The sequence below is a fragment of the Sorex araneus genome, chromosome X (genome assembly GCF_027595985.1).
Source record: "Sorex araneus isolate mSorAra2 chromosome X, mSorAra2.pri, whole genome shotgun sequence".
NCBI lineage: Eukaryota > Metazoa > Chordata > Mammalia > Eulipotyphla > Soricidae > Sorex > Sorex araneus.
Window position 1 is genome coordinate 208,256,537 of NC_073313.1, and position 14,507 is coordinate 208,271,043.

Sequence of the window (14,507 nt, forward strand, 5' to 3'; positions counted from 1 at the left end):
GGCAAATGCCCTACCCGCTGTGCTATCACTCTGGCCCCTCTTTTTATTTTTCTTTTTGATATTTTTTGCTTTTTGGGTCACACCCAATGATGCACAGGGGTTACTCAGGAATTAACTCCTGGCGGTGCTAGGGGACCATATGGGATTCTGGAATTCAAACCTGGGTTGTCCGCGTGCAAGGCAAATGCCCTACCTACTGTGCTATCGTTCCAGCCCCTCTTTTTGATATTTTTTGGCATTTGAGCCACACTCAGCATTGCTGGGGACTGTGAGCTGCAGAGGGTTGAACCTGGGGCTCAGCTCTCATCCCAGCCTCAAGCGAGAGGATGATTTAATTGTTTTAGGCTTGTATCATACCTATTCAAGAAATATTACCAATGGGGGCCAGAGTGATAGTCTAGCAGTATGGTGTGTGCATGTGCCGACCCGGGTTTGTGCACGTGGTTGACCCTAGTCCCCTGAGCACTGCCAGGAGTATATTCCTGAGTGTAGAGCCTTCAAACAAAAACAAATGTATTACCAACACCTTTTCCTAAAGAAAGGTGACAATATTTCTCATCCTGGGCAGTTTTTAACCATCACTCATCACTTAACCTATATCCAAGGTAATTTAATATTTTAAATGTACTATCTAAAGTATTTTCATATTTTACCTGATATGAGCTATAAATGGGACAAGAATCATATTCTTTGCACAGCAGACATAGAAAACAATAGTTTCACGCTTGTTTGAGGAAACTTAACTGATCCCTTGGCCTGGGAACAGCTCAGCAGCAGAGGCAGAGTGTCTGCCGTGCCAGCATGAGGCTGAGAGTTGAGTCCCCGGGATGCCTGGCATGGCTGTGCTTGATCCCCGTAGCTCTGCTGTCTGGAACCCTGGGTGCTCCAGTAATGTGTGTGGACTCCAGCTCACTGAAGGCAGGGGTGTGCAAGCACCAATGCTGTGCAAGTCCTTACAGACAAGTGCAACCTGGGCAATACCTGGTGAGCATCACAGCTAAGTGTGGGAAGAGCACGTTGATCAACCCCCAGTGATTAAGCACAGTAGCACTGTAGCACTTGTCCCGTTGTTCATCGATTTGCTCGAGCGGGCAATAGTAACATTTCCATTGTGAAACTTGTTAATGGTTTTGGCATATCGAATACGCCACGGGTAGTTTGCCAGGCTCTGCCATGCAGGCGGGATACTCTCAGTAGCTTGCCGGGCTCTCCCAGAGGGTTAAGCACAAGGAGGGCATGGAATTTACTCCCGAAGAACAACAGAAGAGTGCTTGACCACGCCAAAGCTGAGACTTATAAAAGCGCTGTAGGCAAATTATACCAGCTTTTTTCCAGCTATGACTTTGCATGTTAAAAGTTAAGAAACACATGAAAAGAGGGCCGAAGCAATAGTGTAGCGGGAGGGCACTTGCTTTGCATGTAGGCTGACTAGGGTTCAGGCTTTGCCACCCCATCTGGTGTCTCATACACCCGCCGGGAGTGATTCCTGAGTGCAGAGCCAAGAATAAGCCTTGAGCACGACTGGAAGTGGCCCAAGAACAATGTCCCCACGGCCCCCCAAAACCCAACACATGAAAAGGACTCATGTCATTTTGTCTCATTAACAGTGTTTACTGAATGTATGTCTGGGCAAGGCCCTGGGCACAAACCCCATAGGCTCACGCATGAAGGAGAGAACGATCTCTTCTTCACCTGTTTAAGGAAATCCTGACAGTTTATAGAGACCCCCACAAAGGCTCAGTGTCAAAAACCTGTACCTTGCAAGTGTGTACCCACAGTGCTCACCGTGGCGGCTCTGATGGTTGGGGCCCTGGAGCTGCAACACTGCAATCTCCAGGGTTCGAGGTATGTACCAGCTCCACAACTAAAGAGTTCGATCCCCAGCACACGCCACGACCAGAATGTGTGCATATATGACAAAGCGTGCCTCCCAGGGGAGCACAGAAACCAAGGGAACACAGAAACTTGGGCTTCTGAGCAGTGAGGCCCAGTGTGCAGAGCCACCGCCAAGCATGTGCATGGTGCCAGACACCGCAACAACAGCAGCAGTAAAAAAAAAAAAAAGAAAAAGAAAAAAGAAAAAAAATGGAAGGGAGGGAAAAGAAGGGGAAGGGAGAGTGGGAGGGGAAGGAAATGAAAACCACAGGAAAAGGCCTCTGGTGATGTGCGCACTAAAGATTACTCAAAACCATTGGCAGTACAAGTTAAAATAGACATTTTATTGAGAAACTCATCAGGAAGAAAAGTTACAAATATTTTCATGTAATAAAATTAGCATATTCTTAATTCTAAAAACATCCCCTAAAAGCCTTCATCCTCTAAAACTGCAGCTGATTCTGATCTGGAGGTTCCTCTCAGGGTTCCCCGAGGGAAACAGCACGGAAACAGCACTTGCAAACGCAGATTCCAGATTCCTTGAGTGCCCCTCACAGAGCCTGCGGGGCACAACCTGTTTACCAATAACGCAAATTCTCAACAAGCTTGCATGCAACGTTTGAGCTGTCTGCATGCAAGTGAATGAATATCTCTGTTGCTGTAGCTAGGCCGCTCTCCTGGTACAGCAACAAGGCCTTCTCCTCACTTCTAAGCATTCAGAGTTATAATGTTATATCAAGAAAAAAAAACAAGGTTGTCAGCAAGACGGTTCTGCTGAAAAACATCCTCATCCCCTAATCATAACTGAACATTGTATAAGCAAATACTATACACTAAAGAATAATTTACTTGTTAAGTTCACTAAGCTTTCATGCAGGTTTTTCTGAAAAAAAATTACATAATTTTAACATATGCATTAAAAGGGCAATAATCTGACCCTATGAATTATTCTTCTTCATGGTAATTACATTATGAGGCAGTAAAATATGAGATAAATAAATATTTTAAACATTTTAAATAAGTTAAGCCAGCATGGGCACTTAATAAGCAGAGGTTCAAGGTCATGTAACTAAGTCTCTTTACTAACATTTATTGGAGAGCAACATTTAGTAATTTCCAAATTTAGATAGTTGTCCATGGACATTTTTAAAAAGTCTCAATGAAAAATGGATGTGAGGCACAGAATTTTAAAAGCCAGGCTTGAACTACATAGTTCTTCTTCTTGATTACAGGGAATAAGGTAATAGGGAATAAGATAATAGGGTAATCCTTCGGCATTTGAGGCTTTGGGCAAACACTGGAATTGATGACATGGCAATAATTTTGTTGGTAAAATTAAAGCAGATCTGCTCAAATAATTTCTATATAAAAGCTAGAGGTTGACTATAACTCTGTTGATGGATTTACAAACAGCAATATTGACGGAGGCTCTAATCACTTTAATAGTATACATATTAGTGCTTTGAATAAAAAAACAAGAAAAGATGAACCTTAAAAAATAGTTTCAGTTTTCAATTAGTACTATTGGTCAAGGAAATGGGGAAAATAGAATAAGAAGGCCTTGTATCAGAATTATTAAAATTCTTTTGTTAGGAGGTGCAATGTTGTCTTAATTTTAAGGTCTAGTTTCCTGATTTCAATACTATATCTATCAAATTCAGCTTTAAAGAAATTCTAGTGTTTCTTGAAAGAAGGGTAAATGGGATATTGATTTTGAAATCAGAGCAAACAGTTCCAGGAAGCCATGTTTTGAAATAGTGATATAATTTATCATAGTTTATAGTAATTATTAGATTCATTATCAGAACTTTGCTTTTTGTTTGTTGTTTGGCCACACCCAACAGTGCTCAGGGCTTACTTCTGGCTCTGCGCTCAGGGATCACTCCAGGAGATGCTGGTGGGGAAGGAGGGATCATCTGGGATGCTGAGGATCAAACTCGGGTCGGCTGTGTGCAAGGCAAGCATCCTTCCAGCCAAACTATTGCTTGGACTCCCAAACTTAACATTTTGATCCACACCCCTACCCCCAAGTCAGTTTCCTGTGTATTTCTACACTGATGTAAAAATCACATAATGTTCTCCTGGGATGGGGAGCACATCCTGTCCAATGTTACAGAATAGGCAACTGAGGCCCAGGACCAAGTGCTAATATGTAACAGATGGGGCTAGAAGGACTTTCAGGCACGGGAAGCCTTCACCATTTAGGTCTTTGGAGATGGGGATGCACTTTCAGTTTCTTTGCATTGCTCCTGTTGCAGAGCGCTTGCGGGTGTGGCAGGAGGGCTCCGTTCAGGGCTCTTTTGAAGAAACCGATAAAATAAGTACTCATCCCGGAATTCGTACTCGTTGGTGATATGCTGGATGACTCCGCCTTGCACCAATCTATCTCCGTAGATCACCGCCTCACCGCGGTCCGCTGCCAGTCCGACTTCAATTAGCCAATTCACAAGGTCGCAGCCACAGAAAGTTCCCGCAGAAGTCTTTGCACCACACCTGTATGTCAAAGGAATGATTCACCCACATGTTCTGAAAATCGGGGACCAGCACTGCATGATGGAGGACAGTAAGGGAGAACAGGAGACAGGGAAAGGGAAAGACAGCATGACAGTTAAAAGTGTGGCAGGAATGAAGCTGTTCTGATACAAAGGGTTACTGGACCCGAGGAAGACCCAGGAAAGAAACATCAGAAACACCAATAATGCTTGTGGTAAAAGACATTCTTAATAGTAATAGATGACTTACATAAGGTAAATCCATCAACACAGAAAAATTCTTGTTAGAGTATCATGGTATTTTATGATGGGATCTATTCTGTAGACTGCTGATTATCAGGGATTTTATATTATATTTTTAGTTCTAATAATAACCCGTCTCTGGAATATCAAATAATACTTTTCATAAGCACCTAAGAAGTGACAATTTTTACTAAACTCGAATTGAACTTCCTATTTTCATCATCTCACAGAGCTCAAAGGAAACCTTTCTCCCCACCTTCAGCGGCCAAGACAATCTCACTGATCTGTTTGTCAGAAATTTGCTGCATATGGAAGCAAGGAAAGAATAAAAAAAAATCTGTCTTGCTACAGAATCTTGAGATTTTTAAAAATGTACCTTGATTATGAATCTACTTCTTGATTATTTAAAATTTGTCTTCCTTATGTAAATATGGGATGCCTTAGGTATGAACAAACAAACAAGGGGAAAAGAAATGCAGGAAACACTCAATTAAATGAATTCAGTGCATTTTCATACAAATCTGCAAACACGAATCCTGTCCACAAGCATCAGTAAAGCAGTAAAGTCTCAAGTGCTTGACAGTAGGAAGCTGTTTGAAAATGAAGATGAAATGAAAGCTAGGTGACCAAAAATTTTAAAAACCTACTTAACCATGAATATTGAATATACATTGAGTTCCATATAGAAGTTAGAAAAGAGGTGGATAAATATGAAACATTTTCTCAAGTGTATTAAATCACAATATTTTATACTCACAGCATTGCACTTAGTAATAAGATATCATAGTGTATGTTCTGCAACTACAAACATTGCTTTCAACAAAGAGTCTGAATGTTAAATCTTGTGTCTCTCTTATATGTTGATTTTTAAGACTTATAAAACTTCTCCCTTATTTGTTGACTATTTATTTATTTATTCATTTTGCTTTTGGGACTACACCCAGCAGTGCTCAGGACTGACTCCTGGCTTTGCACTCAGAATTACTCCTGGCAGTACTTGGGGGACTATATGGGATGGAGGGGCTTGAACCCCGGTAGGCAGTGTGCAAGGCAACCACCCACTGTACTATCACTCTGGCCTTGTGATTTTTATTTTTTACCCCACACTTGCTTTACCGAATACCAGGAATGGACGGTTCCCAGAGATAGATGAGGTGGCTGAAGGTAGTAACAGTGAGAGCTGGACAGAGAGGCAGAGAATGTGCTTCTGTATATCTGTGCATGAGCCCATGCTAGGGTCATGTAGCCATATGGGGTAGAGGCAACCCTGAAGCCCTGCAGATGGCAAGAGCTCTACTTTTGGACCATCAGCAATGGTGGGCTGCACACAACTAACATAAAATGACACTTTTAATTAAAAAAGAAACAAAACAAAGTTTTAAATTGTTGACACTGGCCTGGGATGTAGCTCAGTGATACCTCTCTCTGTCTCTCTCTGTTTCTCTGTCTCTGTCTCTCTTTCTCTCTCTCTCCCTCTCTCTCTCACATACACACAATTTTGAAATAATTATATTTGGCCTCTTGAAGGGTAGGAAAGTTATGTTTTCTTCAGTTAGCCATCTGCAGAAATAAGCCTAGGCTATTGCATATATTTTGTTATTTAATTCAAGCAGATTGAGAACTAAAAAAAAAAATGAGGTGCGGGGGAGAGGCTTGGGCCACACTCAGTGGTGCTTAAGGGCTACTCCTGGTTCTATGCTCAGAGTTCATCCCAGTGGTATTCAGGGGACCTTTCAGTTCTGTGGCTAGAACTTGGGTCAGCTCATGCAAGGCAAGTCTTTTCATCTTTCTACTAGCTCTCTGACATCAGGACCAGATATTTCAAAGAAGGAAACTCACCCAATGTCACACAGCTAGTAAGCAGCCTGGGAACTGAGACAGTTTTTTAAACTGGTTGAGTTCAGGTGATAGTCTCCAGCCAGTAAGTTTACCAGGTTACTTTCTGGTTATAATGAAATACAGTGCAGCCAGGAAAACAGCTTGGTGGACAGAGCACATACTTTGCAAAAGAACCAGGTTTGATCCCTGAAACCACATGGTCCCACAGGCACTGCTAGGAGACCCCTGAGTACAGATCCAGGAGTAGTACCTGAGCACCTCTGTGTAAAGCCGACCTCCCTGTCTCCCCTCATCCCCCCAAAAGAAAAGAATACAGTGGCAAAATGTATGTAAATGAGTCATCCTGAATGGTAATTTTTATGTTTTCAAATCTTTAGTTATATACACTATTGGGTTCTCTATGTTTTGTGCTTTTCTCTTCTAAAACAAATAAAAAAATGTTGGCATATGACTTTTGCTTATTCATTTCCTGCTGCAAACACTCTACCATGGTAGTAAGTAGAATTAAAATGATGTCAGAAACTATTGGGACTTGTGAGAAATAAGTAGCAGAATTAATTAAGCAAGTAAGCAGTAGAGATTACATTTCACTTTCTTGACAATGTCACTGGTAATAAACACACCACTAAAAGATGGAGATCATAAAATCACTTCTACACCCAACATATCTCAAAGTACTGCGAGACACTAAAGTCTAACATGAAGTAAATAATGTTCTTTAGTTTCATTCTTTCTAAAGTTTTCATATTTTATTTATTAATTAATTTATTTTTTGGGAGGGAGTTGCAATTAGTGGTGCTCAGTACTGACCCCTGCTTGTGCTTGGGGGAATTATATGTGATGCTAGAGGTTTGAACCAGGGTCAACCACATGCAAGGCAAGCATCTTACTGTCTCTCTGGCACCAGTTTTCATGTTCTATATGGAAATCTCAAATCATATGACATTTAAAAAGCAAAAATCAAAGCAATATGGCTTTCATATGCTATTTTTTGAATCAACCTAGATTTAAGTTTAACTTTTACATGTATGTTATTAAAACTAATGATCTAGTATTTGGTCATCACTTTTAAATAGCCGGCTACCAAACAAAATCAATAATCAAAAATATAATTTGCATATAAAATACAATCACAAGGCAAAAAAACCCATAAAATATCATGAGCTCAAACCTGCACTTACCTTCTTTCCCTGACAATGTTCCGGATACAGAGGTCCCGGTGATAATGGATAAATTGCTGACAGGTCATTTTTATCTCCTCGGGAACAGGAGAATCCCTGTTTGCTGCTGTTTCCTTATTGTTCCATAGGAATTCAAGTCTGAGAACCAAAATGTAAGGAGGCCATGTCTAAGGAAAGAAAAGCACTGAGCAAACCCTTCCTGCATATCCCACCAGCAGCCAGGCTGTCATTTACCACGGTTGTCAACTAGGACACCCACACAGCATTAGACTCTGAGGCAGAAACATCCTTCGCTTACATCTGATTTCCCATTCAAAGCAGCCTGCGGGTAGAGGGTGAGCAGGAGAGTAGGAGACCTGACTATTTTATCAACCTTCCAGAAATGTTTGACCCATTTCAGTCTCTACCAAAAGAAAATGAAATTCCTTATTGTATATTCTGCCTTAAAAGAAAATGCGAATATAACTTTTTGTTAATACCCCCCCAGAGAACAAAAATAATACAGAGATCAAGTATTGAATCGTTTTCCGATTTCTGCACCAGAGAGACAAACATGGGTACAGGAGCACAGAACAATTCTGTGTCTGTCAGCACAGACCCTAGAGCTATTGACTCGAAAACTGATCACTGTTAGGATCAAGTCCAATGATTTCCTGATTAATTCTCTTACTCAATCAGGAAGAGATTGAGGTCACAGAAAGGATTGTGACCTTTACATCTTAATAATGACATGGAGAAGTAAGAAAGACTCATTTCTGGTTACTGGGCATTTTCTAATGTAGTTGGGAAGATAAATTCCATTAGCACTTGTAATTTCTGCTAATTTTGACTTAGAAAACAAAAAGTAAAGTATAAGGATTTGCTCCCCCCATAAGGAATGTTCCTTCCTCCCGTGGAGATGATGTATTCACTCCCACCTCACTATTATTATTATTATTATTATTATTATTATTTTTTGCTTTTTGGGTCACACCCGGCGATGCACAGGGGTCACTCCTGGCTCTGCACTCAGGAATTACCCCTGGTGCTGCTCAGGGGACCATATGGGATGCTGGGAATCGAACCCGAGCCACGTGCAAGGCAAATGCCCTACCTGCTGTGCTATCACTCCAGCCACCTCACTATTATTTTGTAAATAACTTCTGATCTGAATTCAAAGAGTCTCTGCACTAAGTGTGGAGGAATCTCCAAAAGTTGGAAAGCAGAAAACTTGAAAAAGAATAAATTTGAATCTAAAATAAATTCTCGTTTTAAAAGAAAAATTCTGTTGTCAAAGGAGGACAATCAAGCATAGGCCTTTAAGGGCACACTATCTACTATTTCCACTTTTAAATACATTTTCAAGTTTTATTTTATTTTATGAAGATAATGGAATGGACAGAAGTCAGCATCCATTATTCCTTGTTAATAATGCAAATGACAATGTTGGGTTAGTACCGATTCTTCTCATATTTTCTCTGCAATTATTAACAACAAATAAATGAATCAATATCACCTTTCTGCTTAGTTTAACTTTTCCATGATCTAGCAGTTACTAAAGGCTTGAAAACATCAGTATCTTAATAGAATGGCACTACTGCCACCTTTACAGTTATAGATTTATTTCAAAATTAATTTTACCGTCTTTTAAATGGCAGAATGATTAAATGTTTGTCCAGTCCAAAGATTCCAAAGGAAATAAATCCCTATAAAAGAAAAAAAGAGGTTATAATTTATGAACTCAATATTGTTTTTCTGTTTTTGGGTCACACCCAGTGATACTCAAGAATAACTCCTAGCTCTGCACTAATATATTGTTCCTAGTGGTATTCATTGTTTTAAATTTTTGGGTTACACTCAGTGATGTTCAAGAGTAACTCCTAGCTCTGCACTCGATATCATTCCTGGTTATATTCATTTTTTTCTTTTTTTGGGGGGGTCACACCCAGTGATGCACAGGGGCATTACTCCTGGCTCTGCACTCCTGGTGGTGCTTAGGGGACCATGCGGGATGCTGGGAATCTAACCCAGGTCAGCCACGTGCAAGGCAAATAATCTACTTGCTGTGCTATCGCTCCAGCCTCCCTGGCGGTACTCAGAGGACCAAATGGGATGCTGAGGATTGAACCGGGATCGGCTGTGTGTATGGCAAGCGCCATAAACTACCTCTCCAGCACTTCAATCATGTTTTAAGGCAGAGAAATGATGGGGGCCACCTATTTCAGTGCTTGGAGAAGAAAATCTTTAGTGATTATTAGAGCTATGTTTCCTAAAGTGGGTGGTATGCACCCGCACCCATGGTCAGTTGTGGGGCACTGGAAAGATTAAGGGTGGTAACAACATGAGGTGATACTGGGGGAGTGCTTCTTATTTGTTCCCTTAAAAAATGTAGATCTTCGGGGCTGGAGTGAGAGCATAGCGGGTAGGGCATTTGCCTTGTGCATGGCTGACCTAGGTTCAATTCTCAGCATCCCATATGGTCCCCTGAGCACCGCCAGGAGTAACTCCTGAGTGCAGAGCCAGGAGTAACACCTGTGCATCGCTGGGTGAGACCCAAAAAAGCCAAAAAAAAAATATGTAGATCTTCAAGGTGTGCTAAATAATTTTTTTTTTCTAAAGAGGTGGCAGTTGGCTACACAGTTTGGATACCTCTGGATTAAGGCAACATTTTATTTTATCATTTTTTTAAACCACACCCAGCTGTGCTCACAGTTTGCTCCTGGATCTGTGCTTGGGGATCTCTCCTGATAGTGCTCAGGAGACCATATGTGGTATCCGGTATCGAACCAGGGCTATTATATGCAAGAAAAATTATTTATTTGCTATAACATCTCTCTGATAAGAGCTATCTTTTTTTGGGGGGGGTCACACCTGGCAATACTCAGGGGTGACTCCTGGCTCTGCATTCAGGAATTACTCCATTGGCAGGAGTTATCTTGTATACGATACACACAGGCAGAGTCTCTAAAAAGTGTGGTGCCTGGAGTCCCAATTGTTGGATGTCTCTTTCCAGTCCTCTGCCCTACTTATTATTGTCAGTTAATTCTGACAGCATGATGGACTGAGTTGCTGACACCAGTGCTCCAGATACACCAGCCCTGCTCGCTGAGCTGAGCAAAGGATGCCAGACCTGACAGGCCACTGCATGTTCAGGAACCAAAGGAAAATAAAAACCCGGAGCATCTACTTTTGTTGTCCTTTTTAGAAAGATTCACCCATCGCACTTAAGTATCTCTTCATTATTTTATTTTCTGTTAAAACTTCAGAAATTAGAGGAGTCATGTCTAATGATTGACAGAGTTGTCATGTCTAAGGATAAAGCAGCAAATGGGTAAAATTTATATAAGGTGAAAGCGCAAGTTTGTGTGAGTATGTGTGTGTGTGGCGGGGGTGGGGTGTGCAAAACAAACAGCAGCCCTATACCACTGCTCAAAGGGCTGTGTGGAAAGGTGGCAATGGGGAACCACCACCTGCCTGCCATGGGGCCTAGGGGCTCTAAGCTCAGATGGGTCCGTGTGGGATGGAAAAATGACCTGCACTGATTTGACTTTACTCTCAAATGACAAACGATCCAGGGGGGCAAACTTTCACTCCTCCCCAAGAGGAAACGGGGTAGGAGCAGGGCTTCTGTCTCTTTTCTACCCTGAAGCATCTGTACCCTGGGCTGTGCAAGCAGCATCTTCAATACTTGCTTCTTCCACTGGCTTCTGCTGCGAAGCCTTGCCAGCCCCACTGAGGGGTAGCCTGGCCTAGAGAGCCCCTTCTGACTGCTGAATGCTACCTGAGACTGGGAGTTTTTAATCTGATTATCTCTTTGTTCTTGGGTACAAGATCAGATCTTAAAGCATTTTTTGCAAAGTGAGGTGGGTATCAGGTAGCCCTTGGCATGCTCCTGACTGTGGTTAATGAGATGACTGAGTCACTTGTCCATAGAGACATAGATCATTTGACTCCCCAACCCCTACTATTAATGGCAAAACAAACAGGGTCAATGTTCGAAGAATCAACTTCAGAATAAAACTTTAAGGAACATCCACTAATATATGTAAATTAATTAATTAATTCAGATGGCCAATCATTTTAGATTCAATAGGCCAACCTACTAATTTAAAGCAGTACTGGTTTTTCAACTTAATAACTTAACCTAGGGAATAGTATGTAACTGAAAAATAAAGGAGTGAGGACAGAATCAAAACTTGAAACTTACACATAAAAATATTTCCCAATGGGGCTGGAGTGATAGTACAGTGAACAGAGCACTTGCCTTTTATGTGGCTGACCTGGGTTTGATCCCTGGCACTCTGTATGGTCCCCCAGGTACTGCCAGAAGTAATTCCTGAGTTCAGAGTCAGGAGTAACCTCTGAGCAATGCTGGGTGTGGCCCCAAGACAAAACAAAAAATATTTTCTTAACATGTAAAATGTCATTAATTTTTAACTTCCCACTTGAATAGAACCACCATATTAGTCACCATAAAATTTTAGTTTCTATTTTTTTTTTTTTTGCTACATCTAATTGTGCTCAGGGCTTACTCCTGGCACTTCTTATTCAGGGATCACATCTGGAGATGCTCAGGGGACCATGGGTGGTGCTGGAGCCCTGTGCAAGGCAAGCATTTTATCTGTTGTATTGTCTCTGCCCCTTAGTTTCTAATCCCTAAACTGGTTGTGGGTGGGGGGTAGTGATAATGATTACTTCACAGGTGAAGTATAAAGTGTTTAACAGTGGTTTAACATAGAGTAGACTCAAGAATCGGTAACTACCATCCCTTGCCAAAATTTATATATATGCCATATAATTATTTTATTATCATCATTATTATTATTATTGTTTTGGTTTTTGGGCCAAACCCAGTGATGCTCAGTGGTTACTCCTGGCTCTGTACTCAGAAATTACTCCTGGCAGTGCTCAGCAAACCATACGTAATGCCAGGGATCAAACCCAGGTTGGTGGTATGCGAGGCAAATGCCTTACCTGCTGTACTATTACTCCAACCCTGCCATATAATTATTTTTTAAGAGTTAAATACCAGTCTTCAAGAAAACCCGACATGTAAGTGAAATGATGTGCACCAGTTTAAATAGCTAAATAGAAGAGAAAGCAAGTTGTTTCCCCAAAGTGACTTACTAAGGCCACAGAAAGTTCTAAAGGAATTTGGGACATCTTGTTCCTGCTTAAGTGATCATTCATTATCTCAAGACTAAAGCAAACAAAGTGGTTGGTGTTTCGAATGGAAATGGTGCATTCTGATGACTTTAACCAATATAATAATTCATCTCTACTAAGAAATATGCAGCAGCTGTCAGCTGTCACACACACCAGCAACTGGCAAAGAAACTCAACCCTTTTATTGAAAAAAAAAAAAAAACCAAACCCCCCCCCAAAAAAAACAAAAAACAAAAGCACACACAACAACACCTGCTCCCCGCCCCAGAGTCCACCCAGCTGGGAAAACAAAACCCCTCTCAGAGTTCTCAGTAAATACATACCTGGCCAAAGTTGAACACAGCACAGAAAAACTGTAACTCCACATAGAGTCTTCCAGGCTCTTGGTTGAATAGCCACCATAAACAACTAGAAAGATTCTGTAGAAGGAGGAGAAAACAGTACTTTAAAGTGAAGCAAGCTAATCATTTTTCCCCACCCAGCACTCAGTACAATAACTTATCTACTTTATAATTAGGGATAAAAAGATTAAAGGGAAAAACATGGAGAGAATATAGACGCTTTGTCTCTCGAACAAGAGGTTTCAACCTCTCATCTTGACAGGTGTCACTCAAACAGCACCTATTCTGATCAGACTTGAAGCTAGAAGACATGAGCCATAATACAGAAGCTTACATAAGGCATCAGGACTGCCGACTAGCCGAAGACAAGACTGATTTTAAAATTAGTTCTGCACAATGACAACAATCACTTCACTGAGCAGGAATTCTCGGCAGCATTTTTTGATTTCTGCTTTTTGTTCAGCAACAGCCATTATCACGGTGCTGGCTCACATCAGTCGAGGGCAACCAGGGAAGGGGACAGAGAGGCCATTTTATTGATTCTATGGTCTATCTTCCATCTCTAGGCCAGTTACACTTGATCAGGCTCAGAAAATGATACAAAAAGACTTAACAATTCATAAAAGAGAATATCGAACTTTTTTTTTTTTAAAAAAAAGATATCTGTCACACTGCAGTGCTCAGGGGCTACTCTTTGCTCTCTGTGTAGGGCGCTGATACTGGCAGGATTGACCATGTGCTTCCAGGGACTGAACCTGGACCTACTGCATCAAAGCATGTGTTCCAGCCCTTTGAGCTACCTCTCCGGTTCTAAAACTTATAAAATCTTGTAGTTATCAAATGAAAGCATTTAAAAATAAGGTGCTATAATTCATGGATAAATAGTTATATTTTATCGTAAAAAAGATTTTATTAAAGATTGTTCTGTTGTGGGGCTGGAGCGAGAACACAGTGGGTAGGGTGTTTGCCATGGACGCGGCCGACCCGGGTTCGATTCCCAGCATCCCATATGGTCCCCTGAGCACCGCTAGAGGTGGTTCCTGAGTGCAAAGCCAGGAGTAAACCCTGTGCATCACCAGGTGTGACCCAAAAAGAAAAAAAAAAGATTGTTCTGTTGTTGGAATAAGCAATATAAAGTAAATTTGTTATGTGCCTAAGGGAGCAGGCTGGGATTGGGAGGGGAAACTGGGGATACTGGTGGAAGGAAGGCCACACCAGTAGTACTGGAACACTAAATGTTTTAAAAAAAACTGTATAATGAACAACTTTGTAAATCAGTGTTTTCTAATAAAAATTAATTTTAAAGAGAGAGAGAATGTTTCATTTTCTAAAAATGTCTGGGACATTTATTTCCACTCTTGACAAGTTACCCTTTCTCCCATTACCCGAGT

General features: G+C 41.2%; 1 protein-coding gene across 1 annotated transcript in view; it reads right to left on the reverse strand.

Moving 5' to 3' along the window:
• Positions 1–2,198: 2,198 nt before the first annotated feature.
• GPR155 (G protein-coupled receptor 155) overlaps positions 2,199–14,507 on the reverse strand; it is a 56,378-nt gene continuing 44,069 nt past the window's right edge. Inside the window, exons 14-17 of the mRNA XM_004601168.2 lie at positions 13,099–13,194; positions 9,251–9,315; positions 7,631–7,768; positions 2,199–4,368 (exon numbers count right to left, since the gene is read on the reverse strand). Coding sequence (XP_004601225.2) covers positions 4,077–4,368; positions 7,631–7,768; positions 9,251–9,315; positions 13,099–13,194 — 591 coding nt within the window. The 3' untranslated portion in view covers positions 2,199–4,076. The remainder of the gene's footprint in view (positions 4,369–7,630; positions 7,769–9,250; positions 9,316–13,098; positions 13,195–14,507) is intronic.